The sequence below is a fragment of the Stegodyphus dumicola genome, chromosome 1 (genome assembly GCF_044657685.1).
Source record: "Stegodyphus dumicola isolate Sdum_Otavi_A_Nest chromosome 1, ASM4465768v1".
Lineage (NCBI taxonomy): Eukaryota > Metazoa > Arthropoda > Arachnida > Araneae > Eresidae > Stegodyphus > Stegodyphus dumicola.
In genome coordinates, this window is record NC_140768.1 from 59,564,499 (window position 1) to 59,586,097 (window position 21,599).

The following is a 21,599-nucleotide window of genomic DNA, read 5'->3' on the forward strand; positions in this document are numbered from 1 at the left end:
GTTACATTGTTTTAGAAAAAAATGTTTTATTAAATACAATAATGTTAATAATACAATTATGCATTTGCATTGGAATGTAGGTTCATTCTAAAGAAATCTTATTGGGATATTTATGTGGTTATTGGGATATAGTATAATAAAATTCGGATATTTATATATTATATTTATTTATTGGGATATTTACTTTATTTTATCGACGACTATGTTTTATTTGTTATGTTCGTACTGTAACTGCGTCCTTCGTATAATAAATTATTCACATAATGTTCCTCTTTCGATGTTTGGGCGATGAAATTAGCAAAAATGAGGAGACGGAAATAAGGTATAAATAACGTACATTTGCCATCAAGGAATCAGCCATAATATCAACTAGTTCTTTTATTAAAAAAGAAAAAGCACAATATGCTATCTTAGATAAATGATAAGTGCATATGACTGTAATTTAAAGATAATTGTTTTACGAAAAGAGGTAAATTTGAAGCCTAATGATATTACTACTAAAATAGGAGTTGCTGTTCTATTTACAAACATCATTTCAAAGAATGCAGTGGTTCTCTATAAAGAAAACTGAATATAATTCTATCACTTTACCTGAAAATGTGAAAATATGCTTAAATAAAATATCTATTTTACGATACAGTTTAAGTAAATACTTTATTTCTCAATTCGAAAACATTACCTTACAGGAAATGGAATGCTATTTGCGTTTCCATTTATGTTCATAAACATAAGATATTTCTCTTTTACCTGAAGTCTAGACCCATTTTCTTATATACTGAGTGCATCTCAGAAAATATGTCGCAAGATATTTCAACAAGTAAAAATATGATAAGATATGCTGAGAATTCGTATGTTCCGCATAACGAAATATTTTCTGTTGTTTCCATTTCTTCTCTCACCATCGTACAAATGGCTTTCGTATTAAAAATTCCAGAAATAAATCGGATTCTGAAAGAAGATGTGCCGTGTTATTGCTTTGTTATATGGGTTTGTCAGTTCTCTGGAAGATACGAGTAAATGAATAAAGCAAACCTAGATGCAAATAGGAAGAGAATTGTATTTGCATATATTTTTGTGCATGTAATATTTGAAATTTATTTAGTGGATAAGTGTATATTTTAGAATTATTTCAGAGACGTTCACATTTCACAATTGGAACATACTGAAATAACGAGATTTCTCATGTATGAAGTTTCTAGTGCTCGCCAGTACTCTCACTCTTCCTTTAGTCATTGTTTTTCGTTTTATTTGATAGTATATAAACACTGATTTCATGTCACCGTTAAATTTTCTTCTTTTCCCTACTTACTTTCTTAAATATTAAACACATATTCATGTTTCTAAATCCAGTTAGTTATATACCCATGAAATAATAATAATTACAATAAAACTTATATTTTTTGTTACAGGGCGCTTTCAAAGGAAATGGATTTAATAGGTACTGAAGATAAAAATATTTAAAAACAATTTATCACATGGATTAAAATATTATATGGAAGGGTTGATTAAAGAAATTTAAACGCAAAGCAGATTTCTCAGGATTGTGCTCAGCAAAATTACTGAAAAATAATCATTTTAAGTTACCACACTTTGCTTTAGCTAGCTTCAAACTAGCCTTTATATTATTTTCACACTGACAAATCTTTAAATTTGTCAGATCTTAAATTAGTAAACAGAAATAATATATAAATGAAATATTTATTCCCGAAACTTTTCATGGTGTATCTCAAATTAATTTACTTACCAAAGTCTGCTACCCTGTATACTGATCAAGAGTTATATACATTCTGCGGCAGAAAAACAAGAATATATCTTAAGTTCAGATTGTTAGTTGAAAAGATGCATACTTTGCAACTTAAATTCTTAACGACTTGCCGGCTATAATTCATTAATTAAACAGACTTACCCTTTAAAACTTTGCAGATAATTAATTTTAAGTCCTTCAGCTACATGAATCACATTTGTTGTAGATAATGCTAGGATGCATTAAGCGTCCCACCAGAAATCCTTCGCTCAGCTTTACACGAACTGCTAAATGCTATGCGAGGTACACTATGTTTTCTTAAATGTAAATTAAATTCGATCGTACATTGAGTCAGATAAATTGGAAATGACTCAGAAAACAAACACCAACTAAAAGCTTAAGTGTTGGAATAATATGAAATGGATCTATCTGGACTAAGCATGACAACGTGGGGTTGTTTGATTTAGATGATTATGCTTTTCCTAAAGGCAAAAATGAGTTAAATTAAGGCCTAATGTTTATGAGGATTGTAAAAGATTAGAGATAATCATTCTAACTACTTAAATGTAAGAATTAATAGCTGATAAAATGTTTTTGTCATATTTTATTTTAAAACATATTCCGCGATTTTTTATATTTATTGTAAAATATGTTCCACAAAAGCAACTTTTCTCGAATGCATTGCCATTACTATGTGACTTATTCATTTCTACATCTTTAATAACAAAAACGCATTAAAAACTTTTAAATTATAAAATAAATTCTCATAAATTTATCAGATGTCTATAATACTAAGGTCTACAGAGAATGTGTCATTTAATGTAATAAATAATAATAATATTTCGAAACATTTAATCAAACATAAAATATGTAAAGGCAAATTTAAAATCAGCCATCTGCTTCAGCAATATCTTTTGAAAATCCAAAACGCGCCTCACGAAACTTCGCATGCAAATTTGGATTGGCGAGTTGTCTAAATGATTAAACTGGCAGGACCAATCAGCAGTGTGGAGCGATACAACACGCGTCTGAAGTGCGCAGCTGGTAGAAAGTAAAACAGTAGGTGCGCCGATGAGCATTTACAACGCATTGACAGATTGGATACACGATATTACAACGAAAGATGACTTTAAGATGTACTCGGCGCCGTTACGAACAGTTGTTTAGACTTTGAGAGGGGTCGTATGATAGGGCTAAAGTTGACCGCTTTATCAAACAGGCGGATCGGCTGGCATATTGTTCAAAGGGATTTGGACATTGTCGGTTGTTGGAACCAGTGGCTCAACGAAAGCATATTCATCCGTCATAATGGCTCGAGACGTTCCCAGGCCACTAATGCGCTAGATGATCTTCCAATTAGAAGAGCTGCCTCGTCCGCACCAAGAGTTACGCTCTCAGCGATTCAACGTCGTTTGCCAACTCACTGGCATTCCAAGATATCCAGACATACGTTTCGAAGAATATTACGTGACGCTTGCCTCAGATCTCGACGTCCATTAAGACGCTTGCCATGGACACTTTACCTTAAGGAGTATCATCTTGCATGGTGCAGCTCTAGCTCAAGATGGACTGTGTCCAATTCGGGAAATGTCATCTTCAGCAACGAATCACGCTTTTTTCTCAATGCTGATGATCGCTGCATACGTGTCTGCAGATGGAAACGTGCGCGGTCCAATGTACCATTGGTTACCAAGCGGCAGACAGCCCGAGCATAGGGTGTGACAGTCTGGGGAGCAATCAGCTAAGACAGCCGTTCACCATTAATCGTGCAGCGAGGTACTCTAACTGCTCGCGGATACTTTGACTACATTTTGCAGCCGATCGTACTGTCTATTCTAGTAAATCGTCTAGGTCCTGTTTTCAAACATGACATTGCTCGGCCACATACACCACGACTTTCCCAACAGCATCTTCTGCGTGTTAAAGTATTTGACTGGCCTACCAGATCTCCAGACCTGTCGCCTATCTAACATGCTTCGGGTATGTTGGGCAGGCGGAGAAGTCTACCGCAGAGGAACGCGGGCAACTTAATAGACTCCATGCCGAACCAAGTATCGGTTTGTATTTCTGCCAGGGTGGCTTTTCATCTACTAATGTTTACATTCTTTGTATTGCTTTACTGCAAATAAAATTATTTTTTCGCTCCAGTTTTTGATCATTTGTTTATCTACTCGAACTCTATACTACTGCCACGTTCCGTAGCTGTTGCTCAGTTCTTTTTGGGTACATATAGATTTTTTGCAACACAGCATATCTAGAAAACTTATTATTATACATATGACAATTATTAATGTGTGGGAAGCATACGTAGGAAATATCAAAATGATTTTGACATTAAATGTTTTAAAGATAAAATTGCTCATATTATTACATTCATAGGAAAAGCAAATGTCGTCAATTCTGTTGATATGTACAAATTATTAACCACAGGTTTGCAATTTATATTTCCGAATATAAAAACAGTTCTATAAGTATTATCGACAATTTCTATTTCCAGTACAGCTGACAAAAAAAAATCATTTACAGTCCTCAACAGAGTTAAAGAGTATTTAAGATATTCCTTAGTTCAATTACATTCAAGTCGATTTTCAACTATTTGTTACAAACGTGTTGTTCGATTATTAGATTATAAAAATTCTAGTTGATAAATTTGCTAAAGTTGAAGTAAAAAAAGTTATTATTATTAAAACTATTTAATATAGTATGATATTTTATATTCCAATTTTGAACCAAGCAACATCATTTTCTATAAACATCATTGGCAACAATCGCGAATCAGATTAAATCAATAAATTATTGCCAGTCTATATGTAGTAGTATTATATAAACAAAGTCTATTATTATTAATAGTAATCTAAAAGCTTAATAAGCAAGCTAATAAATAAGTTTTTTTATAAGTCCTATTTTCAAATAAATCTTATATGTAAAACTAATATTCTAGATTGTGTGCTCCAGTAAAACGTTCGAATAGAATGCACCCTATAGTTGTACTGAAAATATTTCGTTTTGGGAGGACCTCAAAATTGAAATGCGCTTGGGACGTTTCGAGGGCAAAATTACACCACTGCATGTCATGAACTTAATAAAGTAAACTGAGGTAGAGATGAAACTTATAGAAACATTAGGTACTTTTTTGGAAGCAAGAGACTTGATAAATGAGTAACGCCTTCACTGGGAATCGAACCATGGACCTCTGGAACAGCACCCAGCTTGCAGACCACCACACCACGAAGGCACGCTAAGAAGGCGGAATAAATACCTTATAATCTCTATAATGACTACCAGCAACAATCTATCAAAATATTAACGTCTTTTCATCATTTCGCAAGATAAATTTCGCTCAGTTCATAAACACCTGTATGTGAAATTTGTGTGTACTTTATTTCTAAATGTGTTTCCCACTTAGGGTATACCACTCAAAATTTGGCTTCATGATTCTCTTTCTTTACTGTTATAAAGGAACATTATTCTCTAACTTTGGTTTTATAGTTATTATATTGATTGTCTAAGATGAATTCTTTTTCACAGGCCTTTAGTTAAATATGCTGATTTATTTATTTTCACTTTCTTAATTTTTAATATACTAGACTATTAACTTACAACTCGTTATGTAAAATTTAATTTAAATAAACTCAGACTTTATTTTGATTGCTCTTTATTGTAATAATCTGTTATTTTTAGTGGGATTCATTATTACTTTTATATCACTATTTTCTCTTTATAGAAGATTTGGCCTTAAGTTTCTTCATTAATCCTGGAATCGTATTTAGATTTAAACTAGCATTAGATTCATATATATTCTGATCTTACAAATTATGCCTAAAATATTCGTATAAATATTTGTGCTGGTTTTGCAAATTACATATATATTTTTAAAAAACTTCCAATCACAATATTCTACTTAAATTCTTCAAAAAATTACAAATTGCTATTTCCGAAAAGCGAAGTTAATTGAATTGGAAAAGTTCAAGCTTATGCTATTTGGCGAAACCGATTATAATATTGATGAAACAGAAAATATTTTCTGTCTCACTGTGGAAGTAATAAAGAAATGCAATGAAAGGTATAGATCCACAGCTTAACCAAACCATGTAGAATTAGTCGATTTCAGATAAGAGAAAAGAAGGAAGCCGAGTATATTTCCATTATTCAATAAAGATCGATATAGCTTTCTGAAAACCATGAAATAGAAATTTAAATCCTGTTATAGCTAGCTACAGTATTAAATATGAATGAGAATGATTCTTAAAGCGATGGAATGTAATTTCCATCTTGGGAATGAATTTGAAGATATGCAATACATAAATTGCTTCAATAAAGTTTGCGAAATATCTTCAGCCATCATGTAAAGGATTTTATTTAGTATACTGTTATTAATCTGATATACAATATTCTTTTCTTTAATGTTTTTGACCAAAGTAATTAATTTTCTTTCCCTTGCTCTTAATCCATCAATTCCTTTACTCTAAATAATGAAAAATATTGTGGAAGTGATCACTATTTTTTCGCCTAAGTATCACAAAGGCTCACAAATAAAGTCATGCGATTTTATGTACTTATTCGCAATTAATTATTATGCTTTATTATTTCCAATTCTTTAAAAATTAAAAATGTAAATTACAAATATTCATGAAGAATTGTTGATTGGTTTAAATACAAATGGAAAAAGAAGTAGAAAGCATTAGGAAGTGATTTCATCATTTCAACACTTTTTGTAGTCTTTTCATTTTGTTACAAATTATCACATTTTCTTCTCTTCGGTTTATTTTTAAGTATGTCAACAAGCAAAGATAGATTCTGGTGGAGATCGAAAAGAGAAGCTGAGAAGACAGACAGAGAGGCGTTGTAAAAGCAACAGTATCTTGTTCAATTCAAAGTGACATCACAGTTTAAGTTGTCGCAATAAATAAGACTGCATATCGTCAATCGCATAATTAAGCTTATTACTGGTGCTATGTTTGTTTCTCATTTAGAATGTACTGCTTGTGTTACGTTCAACAGTTTGTTTACTTGTGCCTTTACTTAAGTTTTATCCCATTTTGATATATATCAGAATATGTTTTAGGAATAAAATATAATTTAGAAACGTAATAAAAATATTTTTATTCAGCATTCACCATCAGTGCATGGTGAATATCGACATTTGCCTGTATAACTGAGAAATAAGGATATTTAACAAATATTTCATACATATACCAAGAAACTATTGGAAAGTTGACATTCACCGGCGAATTTTGGCATTCTTTAAATTTCGGCCTTTCACGATAACAATTACATTTCAAATGAGAAACGAGCAATAAAGAATTCATGTTCAGTAATAAATAATTTGTTCATGAAGAACAAATAGAATAAAAATAATAGAACTAAAATCATTGACAGACTGAGAATATCATTCAAAATGAGAGCGATTAAAGAATGAAAGGGTCTTTTAACGTACAATGAAATAAATGCAATTTGAACAGTATTTAATTTTTTTGGTCGTCCACGCTCTGGCAATCCCTTTTACGATTTGTTTATTTCTCTGCCCCTTCTTAACACATAGCGATAACAGTTTGCTTTCTTTCAAATGCAAATACCATGTTCAAACGTTTCAACACTTTTCACAAACTTATTTTGGTTTAAATTTTTTCCGTGTAACATTTGCCCTTATTTGTTCTACCAGTTGCCGAAGAAAGTAACGCGAATTTAATCTACCAAATGGTTCATTACCCCGTTGTATACAGTAGAAACATGTTGTTAATTTCTTCAACGTTAATTTCCATCCTCGTTTGTCTTTTCTATGCATATTGACTATTTTCAGGTGTTCTCTTCCGAAATGAAAATAATCCTCTTTTAACAATAAAATACAAGTGTATTATTGATGAAATTATTTTTTCCTTTACACCCTGAATAAAATCTTTGCAACTAAAATAACTTCCTTTATTACAAAAAGTATGTTTTTTATATGAATTAAAAGGAAACTAGATTTTCGTAATTAACTCGCTTTACCTCTCAATTCCGTTTCTCGTATACTGTTTTGTTATTTTCTCAGAATTTGTGGAAGTGTTTGATGATACGTTATTAAACGAGAGATAGATATGTGTAGGTTATAAGGTATTTCTCCCTCCTTTCGGCACGGCTTTGTGGTGTAACTGGAAGTACGCTTGGCGAGTTATCTAAAGTTCGAATACCGGCGAAGCACTGAACATTTTTTGATGTTCATGTATCGATATAACCCACTGACATGGCATGGTTTACCTTGAATCTCTTTTTTTAATTTTATTTTACCCTCACAAAATAAAAGTAACATAAAAGCAATACCTAACTCAAGGCTGAAACAAAAAAAAAATTAAAGATATTTTGCTATTTCAAATTCAATTCCTTTCATCGCAAATAACATTTTCTTAACTGCGAAGAAAGATAAATCTCTTTACTGAAATCAAACATTAATGGATAATTCACTATGAAATGGAAGATATATATGGCAGAATTATTTAACTTCTTCGTATTTTATCGTAAGCTACTTGCACGCTTCAAAATAAAACTTCGTCCTCACAAACAGGATTAAATGTTTAAATCTGATCTTGTTTTATTAGAATGCATTCCCGATCTCTAGATTTAAGATAAGGTTTTGTGGCTTAAGGTTTAAGATAAAAAGCAGGATATTCTTTAACTACTGAGTGATTTGCTACATAAGGTAAGCGTTTCACGGTTTTTTCGTTCCTGCATTGCCATTTTTAATAAAATGAAATGTTATCTTTTTCATCAAATAGAATTTATTTAACTAATAGGACAGTAACGTATACACCGAGACGGTCCGTTTGGTTTAGTTTGGTTTATGTGATTTTGGCAAAGCGTCTAGGGTTATCTGCCTAACGGTAGGGATGCCTTCGTGGAGGAATTTCTAAGAGCAGCTGGCTCGTATACACGTTACACAGGAGGAAACCACGAAACCGCCTTTGCAGCCAGCCCCTTCGCGAGATTCGAACCTCGTACCGAACTACGACCTTTCAGCGACTTTACCACTCGGCCGCTGGTGGGCCTTTGAGACGGTCCGAAAAGGTTTCACTGAAACTCAGCCTGACGATCATTAATGACATATTCGCAATCTCGGTTGCTGAGATAGAAAAATTATTTGCCATTTGATGGATGCATTTTTCAATTCAACTATCAGCACAGATATCTACATATAACGTTTTTAGAGAATTTCGCTCTTATATCGTGTTGAATTCAGAATGATCTAGACAAGTCTTAGTTTAACATTATACCTTTAAAACGTTTTTGGACAAGAACTTGAATTAAAGGACAAAAAAAAAAAAAAAAAAAGTGTAAATTTTAACAAACCGACATTGCAGATTTTTTCCTTTTCTTATCTTTTGGATGCACTCTTTGGTCAAGTCAATAGATTGCTATGAAAAACAAGAAACGGGCTGAATATTTTGGAGCGGGATGGAAGTTAAGAATTAACTTAAACAGTCTTATGCCAAATAATAAAAATCTTTCACTAATGTTATTCAAGCTTAGTCATTCATTGATTTAAATTGAATTTTTGTACAAATGGAATCTGTGATTTTGTTTCTGAAATTTTGTTTGATTCTTAAATTTAAGAACGAATTAATACAACATAAATATAATAAACTCTTTTTCGTTAAAAACTTTGTTCATATTCTTAGTCTAATTGTCTTTAAGTTTTTTATTTGTTATTTAAATTTTTAATGCATGACGGTTGCTGAGTTGTACGATTAGCCTATAATTAATTAAAACAGTTTCCATCATTAATAATGACTTATTTTAGACACTTAAGATTCCTACCTACAAATTATATCAGAGTTTTATCAATTTCAGGTTGGTTGTTATTGCCTAATTTTGAGTTTTGTCAATTTATTTTTTCCAGCATTTAAATTCGTCACAGAAGGTATCGGCTGTATAAATTCAAGACAAAATATTTTTAAATTCATGACAATAAAGAGTTGATGTTTTAAGGAAAACAGTTGAGATACATTATCAAATATTGCCGCTATTTATGCTATTTACAATTTGACAGGGCCTACTCGAACGTGTAAAATGTCTTCAGCTTTTAAAACTTTGTAGATATTGTGAACATACTTCTGATGTTTACCGAAGATCGATCCATTTTTAAATAACACGTATTAGAATGAAAAAATAAAGTACGTCTTGTATCTGATCACTGCATTTATCTTAATAATTTTTATCAGTTTGGAACTTAAAAGAAGGAAAAAATCATGCAACATACTAACATATAGCAGTCATTTTATTATAATTGACTACCTATCTTCTTCTGTTGCATGTCACTTACATCAAGAATTACGAAATGAAAAATGAGACATGCAAATATCTCATCAATTACAATGCAGAAAGGATCAAATGATAGTGATCCTTCTTCGTCAATTTCCATCGAACTATCCATGTGTAGGAAGGAAATTCGACACTGAAAATAACCATCTACTGAACGCCGATCGGCTGCAGTTAGCAAAATCATCTTGCTGATTCATACAAGCTGTCAAGAGGTTTGATGGTTGCAAATTCATCTCTGTGCTCTCTAGCCTCAACTCATTTCCTGGCACTTCAACTTCATGCCTTGCCGATTTCCCTTCAGTTTCAATTTACTGCCCCCATTTGTATACAGGCTCTCTTCATACTGTAAGTAGCTTGGATGGGAATTTCGAGTAAGATGGTTTACACAGCTGGCATTTTGATGAGGGGTTAGTGAAGGAGGATCTCTCGTTCTGTGGAAGACATTTATTAAAGTAGTGAATTTGGAGGCATGTCATACTCCGTGTTCTGAGGATTTACATTTGGTTTCATCTGTATCTGCATTTAAAATAGCTGTATTTAAAGGTTTATTCAAAATTATTATACCTACTAGTGCACTTATTTGTAAATCTCCACTGTCTAAGAAAGCTAGGTTAGGGGATAGAGTAATTTCATAAATTTATGCCAAAGTCTAATAGCCTCTGTTATAAATTAAGACTGTTATTCAAATTATCTTATAAGAATTACAAGTCAGGAAAAGCACTTATGTCCCTCAGGAAAACTTTAATTTTTGTTGAATTATTAATTAATTGTATGCTCTTTAATTGAGTTACTTCCGGCACTCACACAAAGTTATGATAAACGTTGCCTCACATTAATTGACTATTTTGATTAGTTTATATTCTATAAATTAAAGAATAAATTAAAGAAACAGTAATTTTATTTTATTAATTTATGTCTAAATCGGACGTCTGGGTACTTTTACATTTTCATCTATCTATTTAAAGTAGAAATCATCCAAATCTAAAGATAACGTTACTGACATCCATACTTTAGACTTCCAGAATTTTTTACAGTTGACAACCCAATAAACGCTGATTAGAAAACTGTGTTTATCTAATACAAGCGCTGAATTTCCAACAAATCTTCGTAACGGTATTATATTTTAGCCTAGAATTGGCAAAAAAAATTATGCTGTTACATTATTATTGAACTACCTCATTTATTGCTATTGCATTACCGAATTATTTCGACTCAAGATAAATAATAATTACTTATGTAATATAATTAGGTTTTTTTTAATAGGAAAACTTGAAAAATGAGATTTGCCTTCACTGGGATTTAAACTCCGACCTTCCGATTGTTAGCCGAAGTGCTTCTAATTGCATAACGAAAACATGTCGTAAGGAGAAAGAATATTCCTTTCAATAGGTTTGAGATTTCGGCTCTTTCTTTTTCCCAACAGATGAATAAGATGTTTTTAAGTTTTAAGAATGTACTATCGTTTTTATTCAATAGCTCATACCATATTACTCAATGCAAAGTTAACGTGAAAAATAGAGAAATATATATGCAGGTAATATCCAATGAACAACGTATTTCGTTAAGATATTTTAGGACTAGATTAGAGTTATTTGATTATAGCAAAACAGCAAAGCATGTGAGGAATCTCTCTACGGGTGTCATGCTTTCATAAAATGCTTTCTAACAGGAACTGGCTCGTATCCAGGTTGCACATGGAAACAACCACATAAACGCACATGAAGCCAGCCCATTCCCTTGAAATCGGGCCTAGATTGTACTGAAAATATTCTAAGAGTTTACTACTCGCCCGCTGCTGGACCTAGTATTTTTGAAAAGACATCTTTAGATCTAACGAATAATGAAAATTCACATTTGTTTAGCTCAGTGCTATTTCCTTATTAATCTGTGAGGCTGAGACGATAAATATATTTTACAGTAACTGAAACATCTGATAGTGAAACATTCTGTAAAACAAATACATTGTACAAAACCAAAAAGATATATTGTTCGGGACAGTTCAAATGGAAGACTCCAGAATTGTATTGACAAAGAGTCGTTAAATGAATTCTCTATTATTCAGATTAGTATAAACAATAAAGCTTAATTAATGTTTACGATTTTCTTATTCAATGTCACCTGTTTTTCTATTTTCGTCATGTTAAAGTGTCGCATTTAAAACCGGTTTCATTTACACTTTTGTTTTCTACAAGCATAGTGAGCTCTAACTATGATAATCCAGTTAATACTCAGTGTGAAAATTTAATAAAACAATAACTTCACAAACTTTACAACAAACTACATGAGTACTCATTATCAGAAAATTTGTAGAGATATTAGGATTTTTTACGCCGGAGAGATGAAAGATTAGCAACGCCTTCACCGGGAATCGAACCGCGGACCTCTGGATACGCGCCCAGCGTGCAGACCATCACACCACGAAGGCATGCTAAGGAAGCGAGAGAAACACCTTATAAGTTGTGCAAAATAATGAGCTAAATATACGTAGACGAAGTATTATCGTTTAATTTTGAAGATAATTTTTTAGCATTATGAGAGAAATCTAATAATAAGATCTAAACTATTAGGAACAGGTGTTCGATTGGAAGCCAGAGCAGAAAATACTTGATTCTTTATGCAAGAATATTTCTCATGATGTTAATTTAAATTGCAGCATCCAACATAGTTAGTGCTTTGTTTTCAAAGCAATAAATTTTTAATGTTCCTTTCTATTGCACACCACGAGTCAATTCTGTTTATTTTGTTCTGCATGTCTAGTATAAGTAGTTTGCAGCCAATAATATTTAATTTAATTTTGTGTTGTTTCTTTTCTTCTTTTGTAAATTCTCGGTATAGGTTGAACACGTGATAAATCTTCAAACAATTATTCTACCTACTCTGAAAGAAATTTTTGCTACATTTCATTACAAATGAATATTTATACAAAGAATCAAATATCAGTGGCACTGGCACTACTAAAATTTTGTTACAAAGGAGTTACGATGTCCATTAAGAACCCGTACACACGTAACAATATTTATCCCACAAAGAACAGTTAAAAATCTTCATAATTTATCCCGGATTAGAACACGGGCACATCACTCATTAGTTAAATTAATCTATGTGCTGTAGACAAAAGCACGCATTTGTATTTAAATAATATTTAATTCTAACAAATGTTGCATAAATAGCGTATGGTTGCGAAATGCCCAGCTGGCGGTAAGATAACATCCTATTCAAAGCGGGTTAAGGGTTGCCAGAAAGTGGCAGAGAAAGCCATGGTTGGCAGATTTGGCTCAAAATCGTCCATTTGGCGACAAAATTGGCGATATGCCATAGGCAGAGCGAGATCATTCTAGAACGAATCCTTAGCCGTTTCCCTCGGGAATGTTCTCAAAGGTAGGTTAAAGCTATATATACGTTACCTGTACGCGGAGAGAACAGTATCTTAGGTAGCATTGTTAAGTATATTGAGTTCAGAGATTAGCTTGAGAGCGACCGAACCGAGTTGTGAGCTGTAATTTAATGCTTTGACGTGAAGCAGTCTGCACGTTTGCAGCCTGAAGACTGTGTTGCTGATTGTTTCAGAGCGGTTATCGTAATTTTTCGATGACTGTAAACATATCTTTGGAATTCTCCTGTGTAATTCTGGCGAACAAATTGTTTTTTAATTCTTCATCAAGTGTTGTCATTGACTCCAAATACACTAACCCGTAGAACGCAACAGTACTTTTGTATTCTCTAAATTTGAATCTGTATTACATTATGTATTATGAGTAAAACGTTATATATAATTTATTAATGCTGTTGAACATACTGTCGGCTTTTCATCTAAAATAATATTGTGTGATTACTGTGTTTTAAATTAAATGAATTCCTTGCTTGACTATTAAGCCGAAAGAAAGAATGAAAGTTTTACAGTTGTCCGTATATTCTATATTTAGACTTAAAACAATCATGAAAGAAATATTAAAGCTTTTGTGCAACGAAAGTAAAGCATTGTAGCATATAATACTAAAACGAAATTTTACTAGCTTAAGGCTCTTAATTAAAGTAGTTAGCTTGTGGAGAATGAATTAGAGAACAAAGCGCCTGGCGTTCGGAAATTAGAACGCAAATTTTGGAATAGGTTCAAAACTTATTCGAACTGATTTAGAGCTAATAGAGTATACATTTTAAGGCTGTTCAATGTTTAGAGTAAAGCAGCGATGCGTTATTTTAATTTCCGTTACCTGATTAGAAGCTTCCTTATTATTAAAACAAATTGTTAATTCAACGCAGTTCAATATAAAGTTAGCAGCCTACTGATTACTTGATTATTCATTCGAAAGTATAACTGTATAACTTTTAAATAGTCTTTCTTCACTTGTTTTTAAATGTTTAGCAAAATATCTATCCGTTTTGAAAAAATAGTGTAGTTCATCAGTCCTCTTAATTTTTTTATACAATGTATAACATACAACATAATCGTAATACAAAATAATTTCCTTCCTTTTTCCATAAAGATAATAATCAAACTAAGACTATAAACAAATGTTTTAATAGACTGGTATCCTCAAAATTAGCGTGGTAACCGTCGACGGATGTCGAAATGTCGGTACATCGTCGACGAAAACGTCGCGGAGAAAACAAAGCAAGGAGAAAACGTCGTTGTATAAAACATCGTGCGAAAAAACAAAGCAAGGAGAAAACACCGCAGTTCTAAAATATTGAAGTACAAAACATCATTACTGAAAACAAGACGGCTTAGAAGTTTCGCAGTTTAAAACATCATTGTCAAGAGAAAAAAAAAGACCGGGGCATATTCGATCAATTACAGGTTCAAATTCGGAAATCGACCCTCATTCTACCGATTGCTCATCACAGACCCCTTTAATATTTCTTCAACCCACGAGTGTCCACCAACCACATTGGAACCTCAGGTCTAAATTAATTCATTCAGCTTTTATATTAAATAATGTTACACTAAATGTCACAAAATTCGAATGCCCGAAAACTGCAGGTCGAGCCCTTCGAGAATTGGTCTTTTTGAATTATGTGTTTCAGTTCAGCGTATCATTTTAAGCATTTGTGAATATCCTATGAAAGAAGCACGGCTTAAGTTATTGTTATAGACTAAAACTGATATTAAACAATTTTGATGTTTGTGAAACAAAACCTAAATGTAATTTTTAAGCAACCATTCATGGACAAATGGGCATAATACTTTTATCCAAAATTAACTATGAAACTGTAAACAAGATGGTGCACTAAACAAAACTACAGAAACGCACAGAATAGCAATATATAAAATAAATTGCTCAGTTAATCACAATAATTATTTTATTTAAAAACATCATGCCTTGCAACTATTCGAAATTATATGCTTAATCAAAAAATATTCATACCATTTATCATGCATGTACTCATATTAACTTAGAATTTCATGAACTTCAATTATTTTGAGGCAAATTATCATTGCGAATATAACAGCCTGGATTTTACCGAGGTCTCGAATCCAAGGCTCCATCTTCTGCTTGTGCTAGATAAAATAATTGCTTATACTAATGAGCTCTGGATAGCTCCTATTGTGCAATTTACTTCCACTCAATGCAAAGGGCATTTCATGCTTTCCAGATTTAATTAAAATCCAGATTTTCATACTCTACAGCCTTAGATACCATTTAAATCCAAGAATTATCTTCACCATTTGTTCTTTACAACGTTAATAAATCCTCCTTTATTTGTACCGTGAAGCAGGAATGAAAGTTTTTTTTAAAATAATATTTTTGTAAGAAAAGTCAGTTATATATGGTTAGAAAATATAACATTTTGCCTGACCTACTACAACATTTTCTTTCTTATCTTCCTGTATAAGTTAAATTTCATCTTCTAAAAAGGCTTTTCTGATATATAAACAGTACTCATTGCCTGCATCAAAGAAGTTTAATCCTTAAGTTAGTTGCATAAAAACTCTAAACAAATTTGGTGCTTATGTAATATTTATGTGTTTATTTCTAGCTTGCCAACAAGTGAATTCCGGAGTGAGTGCGATATTCGGACCCCAGAATCCACTCCTGGGCAGCCACATTCAGAGTTTGTGTGACGCCCTGGACATCCCCCATATAGAAGCTAGGTTGGACGTAGAGTCTGAAGAGAAGGAATTTTCCATCAATCTCTACCCCAGCCCTTGGTTGTTGGGCAAGGCGATTCGGGATCTCACTAAGTACCTCAACTGGACAAAAGTGGCCATCATTTACGAAGACGACTCGGGTAAGTTTTTTTTCTTTAAATAATATGTACTAAATACCATTCTACATCCTATATTTGTTTTTAATTTTCATTTTGTAGAGGAATTATCAGTAGTTAGTAACACTAGTACTTGTATTTTAGGTATCAAAACTGAGAAATAATATCTAATTTATAGATATATATATTTCTGAGGATTTTTTTTAAATACACATCTCATTCGCTCTGATAGATAGCGAAGTTCGAGATTTTAAAAATTCCAAAATTCTTGAGCTAAGAAAAATTTTTTCGTTTTTTTACAAAAGAATGGATTGTCAATTAACATCAGTGATCGTGCTATTTCCAATGTTTTTGAAATATGTATGTATATAGAGTTAAAATAGAAAGAAGGTAAAAAAAGTCACTTTTCAATGTGCAAAACAAGGAGCATAGCATTTATTTATAGCATTTATTTCATTATGTTCACACCTACTGTGTGTAGAAATAAAACATAGCCACTTCTTTTTATCTAAAAACAAATTATTTTTAGAAAATATTCCTCTACAGATAATTACGATAAGCAGGAATTGATCTTAAAAAGTACAAATTCTTCATTAATATAATAATTTTTCATTGCTTCCTAGTCAAAGTAAAAAACTGGAATCAAACGAATTTTTCTGTCCAGTTGAAGCATGCAGTATATAATTATATTTAACTTCAATATTATGACTAACTTAAATATATAACTTATAAAACTTAAATATATAATTTAATAAACTTAAATATATAACTTAATATTATATTATGACTAACTAAAAGATTTACTTTACTTATGTGAAAAAAAATAAGAATCAGTGGTTTAATATTAACTTTACCTTTTAAGATTTTGAATAAATAAAAACAGAATATTTAGTTTCTAAAACTGCTGAAGTTAAACTTCTATAAAGTACGTACCATTTAGAAGCTAATGGATAGGAAGAAAAGAATGACTACACAATTCACATAATCTCTCTAAAGTAGGGTAAATTAGGTTTATCGCCAAAATTAGGTGCATCCTAATCAAGCTAGAAATGTTTATACCTGTTTAAATGCATTAAAAATTAATTCGTGTCTAGAAGATTTCTGCCAGTTTGAAGATATTTCTTTTCAAAATTGTTCATCTTAATTTTATAAAGTGTAAAAAAAAATTTAATATACAATATCAACCATTTTGTGATATGATTTTATTAGCACCCCTAGATTTTTTAAAATTTTTAGCACAGGAACACTATGCATTCCACGAAATGTTTAGCAGTTTTCAACACCAGTGAGCAAAACATTAAATATATTGTGAATGGAGGAATGGTATGTTTAAGTTCAGATTTTAATCAGATCCCATTGATCAGTTTACATTTTAGGATATCAGTCATTTTTAAAGAAAATGAATATATTTTAAAGCGATCTATTTTTCTTGAAAAAAGGAGAGGAATAATAAATAAACTTTTAAGTTTAAAAGAAATACTTATTGAAAGAAGTCAACACAATCAATACTTTCAACACCAAAGGAAAGTAATAAGTTTTCTCACGAATTAAATGAAATTTCATTTTCTCTTTTTTTCAATGATACGTCCCTGAATAAAAACCAATTATAATTTCGGTGTGAAAAGAATTTTATCAAAAAAGCAAGTTAAATATTCAAATGTTCTTTTTTTTTTTCGTTCTTTGCAGCACTTGAGTATTTCCACTTATAAATTTTCTCCTTTAATGCACTTTCGTCGGTTTCTGCTTCCCGTTTATAGCTATTTAAGTTTCTTAAAGAGGAAAAAGTCCTCATGTTTTATTTTGAATGTAGAATCGGTTACATAAAATCTTATAATAGTAAGATAATGTTCTTTTCCAATGTCAGTGAATAGGTTTAAAGTCCCTGAGTTTTGCTTTTCGTTAATATTTAAGCTGTTCCAGCACTTTGCTTTTAGGTTGACACAGAAAAAGTGTTTTGTTGTTAAATATTTTTTGAATGAATATTTTTAGTACTTGTTTAACAGCAAACATATCTGTATGCAAAAAATAGTTATATTTGCAGTTATGAAAATATTTAAATTACATGTAACGATGCAGGCGATTGGGAATTAATCACTTTTGCGACAAGCAAAATTTCTTCTTTATTTTCAATATATTTATCTAAAAACTATGAATAAGCTACAATAATATGTAAGACTTTTATTTAATTCTTAGATATTTTTTTACCCTTTTTAATCTGTTACTTTCCTAAGATGATATACTTTCTCTGCTGTAAATGCAAAATAGATTAGAATAAAAGAAGGGTGTTTGAGGCATAATATTGTTTCATGTTTAATACTGCTAGTGTGACCTTGATGCACAAGAGTTTGATTATTTAGAAAAGTTTTTGCCACTAACTCCAAAATAAGTTAATTTATGAAGAGGGAGCGTTGAGTGAGTGAGATAACTACAGTTATTTTATCTCTTAAACAATTTTGTATTCGGTATGATCAAGTGTATTTAAAATAGGTCTTGAAATATATTTTCGTAATATATGTTTATGTATACATGTAATATATATTTATGTATACATGTAAGGTATAACAAAATACGATAGCTGCTTTAAAAAATAATTGGAAACCTCAAAATTAACATTCTATATTTGGTGATCTCCCCCTAAATTCATGTGTTTTCCCAATTTAGAGATTTTTCCACGTAACGCAACGCTGCTTGAAAAGGATAAGCAAAACTAATAACTAACCAATCATAGCTTGTTTCTAGAATCGCACCTACTCTGGTATAAAACCCCCTGGCAGCTAATTGCATCACCCTTTTTCTCCTAGTTTCCACACTGCTAATAACTCTTCGCTTCGCTACCCCCGTCTAAACAGACTGCGTCTTAATTATTTATGATCAAAGTACGTAGAAATTTTATCATATTTAATTATGATTGAACAAGTGTCTGCCAAATTAATTGGATATGTGTGAAAGTAATGACTAGAATTTCTTCAATTTCATATTTTACTATCTTCATCTGTATGCCTTAACCACAGCCATGACGAACATCGAAAGCTGGTGCTAGTTCTAGCCATCGCGAATGTGCTTGAAAAATATGATATACATATGTATATATATATTTAATATATGCTCATGTATGTATATTTAATATATGCTCATGTATATATTTAATATATGATCAGAATATGTAATATAAAGGGTGTTTCAGAAAATCGGTTACCAACTTTCAAGAGAGCCAGAGTACACCTAGAGCTATTCTTAAACTTTTTTTGTTGCGGCACACTTTTAACGATTTCAAAATTTGGCGGCACACAATGAAAAAGATAAGTTTAAAAGTGGTTTACTTACCTATAATACACTGTGTAAAAATAGTTTATGATAATAATTTTGAATGTAAAATAAAATAATACGTACTACAAAAGCAGCAGTACGTTTATTAAGGGATTAATTACAAGTTAATAATAAGAACACTTTTAATGAGAAATTTGAGCTTTATGGTTTTGATAACTTCACTTATATCTGGTCGTAAAAATGACAATGCTACTCTCATATCGTCTTCTGCATTTGACAGTCTTGATCCTTTTTCGTTTTTATGTTGATTAATACTGAAAATCCTAATTCACACAAATAAGATGTAGAAAACTGCAATAATATTTTTAAAACATTTTTGGCCATCATGGGATAATCGCATCTAATGTTAATCCAAAATGAATTAATTGATTCTTCCAAATATTTTAAAATTAAATCTTGATTATTAGAAAGCGAAATTAGTTCTTCCTCTTCATTCAAAGCTAATTCAAATATAGAAGTCTTCACCACTAAATTCGGCTTGGATACCACAATTGGCGCTCTTATTAATGTCTTAAAAACCCAATTCTCGTGTGTACCGGATACTAGGATTAAACCCATTATAATATAATAATTATATATTAATTATATATTATAAATAATAATAGTAAGAATACTATATACATTTCTAATATTTGGCGGAGCATTTTAAGAATTTGGCGGCACACAAAAGTACCACGACACAGTGGTTGAGAATCACTGACCTAGAGGATGGAAAGTCATGTAACAATGCATGGTTGGAAACGCTTTCCTGGTGCGGTAGTGACAACACAAAGCACAAGAAAGGAAGAACACGAACAGGGGGAGGAAACATGTTTATTATACTTAGTACAGCAGAAGTCAAGAAAGAAGAACAAAAATAGGCAATGATCATCATAAAAGGAGATGTTCGAAATTACGACCCCGCACCGTGATTCAGGCCTCACATCTCCGGCATATGGAAGATCTGCATCACGCATGGACGATTGCATGGAGGATGCATGACGCACGGTTCTTGCATCATTGTCCGTTGGATATAATTTCGAACACCTTCTTTGATGACGATCGTAGACAATCTTGTTCTTATTTCTTGGTTTCTGCTGTACTAAGCATAATAAACACGTTTTCTCAACCCGTTCGCGTCTTTCCTTTCTTGTGACTTGTCTCGTCACTAACATGCCACGAAATCGTTTTCGATCATTGCATTGCTATATGATTTTCCATCGTCTAGGAGTACTCGAGCTCTCCTGAAAGTCTGTAACCGATTTTCTGAAGCATCCTGTATACATTTTTCGTATTAGTGTTTTTACGTCTAGAACAATCTTATTTATATCCAAAGAAAAGGGTTGGGCAGAACATGAACGTAGCGCTGTTTATCTAAGAAAATAATAATGAAACAAGAGAAATTAAATAATAGAATTGCAGAAGTGTTAGATTGGATTATAATTATTGTTATTAACTAAAGAAGATAAAGTTTTGTAAATATAAAAAGTTTAAAGAAAAGTAAATTAACCAACTGAATTAGTTCCGTTGATAATTTTCTCAGAGAAAAAATCAAAATTGTGATCCAACTATGAGTAGCTTTCAAAAGTTTATTTATTCCTCTTTTTCGAACATAAGATTTGTATTCCTTGATGCCAAATTTTGATGCTTCTTGGTTTTAGCTGGTGCATCTCAAACAACGCTAGCAGCTTATATTTTAAATGGTTCAAAAACTTAAGTCAAAGTTAAATTTTGATGATAGTTGAGAAACATGGCCTAAAAATTAAACTTCTAGCGAATTAGTACAATTTTATAATTAATAGTAGGAGAGAATTGAATGATGACAAGATTAATGCTACTTCTAATAGCAGTATATTTTCTTTCATGGCAAGACGAAAATTCTTTAAAAGCTTTTCTTATGACTGTGAGAGAAACTCCTGTGTTAATGGCATCCGGTTACAGATATTAATTGTGTCCATTACAAAGCAAAAATTCTGAAGAATAAACTTTGACATAGCGATGTACGTAAGACTAAAAGAAGCCATTTTTGCTTATGAGAATGATATGA

The 21,599-nt window shown here is 31.6% G+C and overlaps 1 protein-coding gene across 6 annotated transcripts in view; it reads left to right on the top strand.

The window, feature by feature from the left end:
- LOC118187950 (glutamate receptor ionotropic, kainate 2-like) overlaps nucleotides 1-21,599 on the top strand; it is a 588,918-nt gene that overhangs the window by 381,356 nt on the left and 185,963 nt on the right. For all 6 annotated transcript variants that reach the window (XM_085815148.1, XM_085815167.1, XM_035358255.2 and 3 more), the window contains exon 3: nucleotides 16,019-16,270. In XM_085815148.1, coding sequence (XP_085671274.1) covers nucleotides 16,019-16,270 — 252 coding nt within the window. The remainder of the gene's footprint in view (nucleotides 1-16,018; nucleotides 16,271-21,599) is intronic.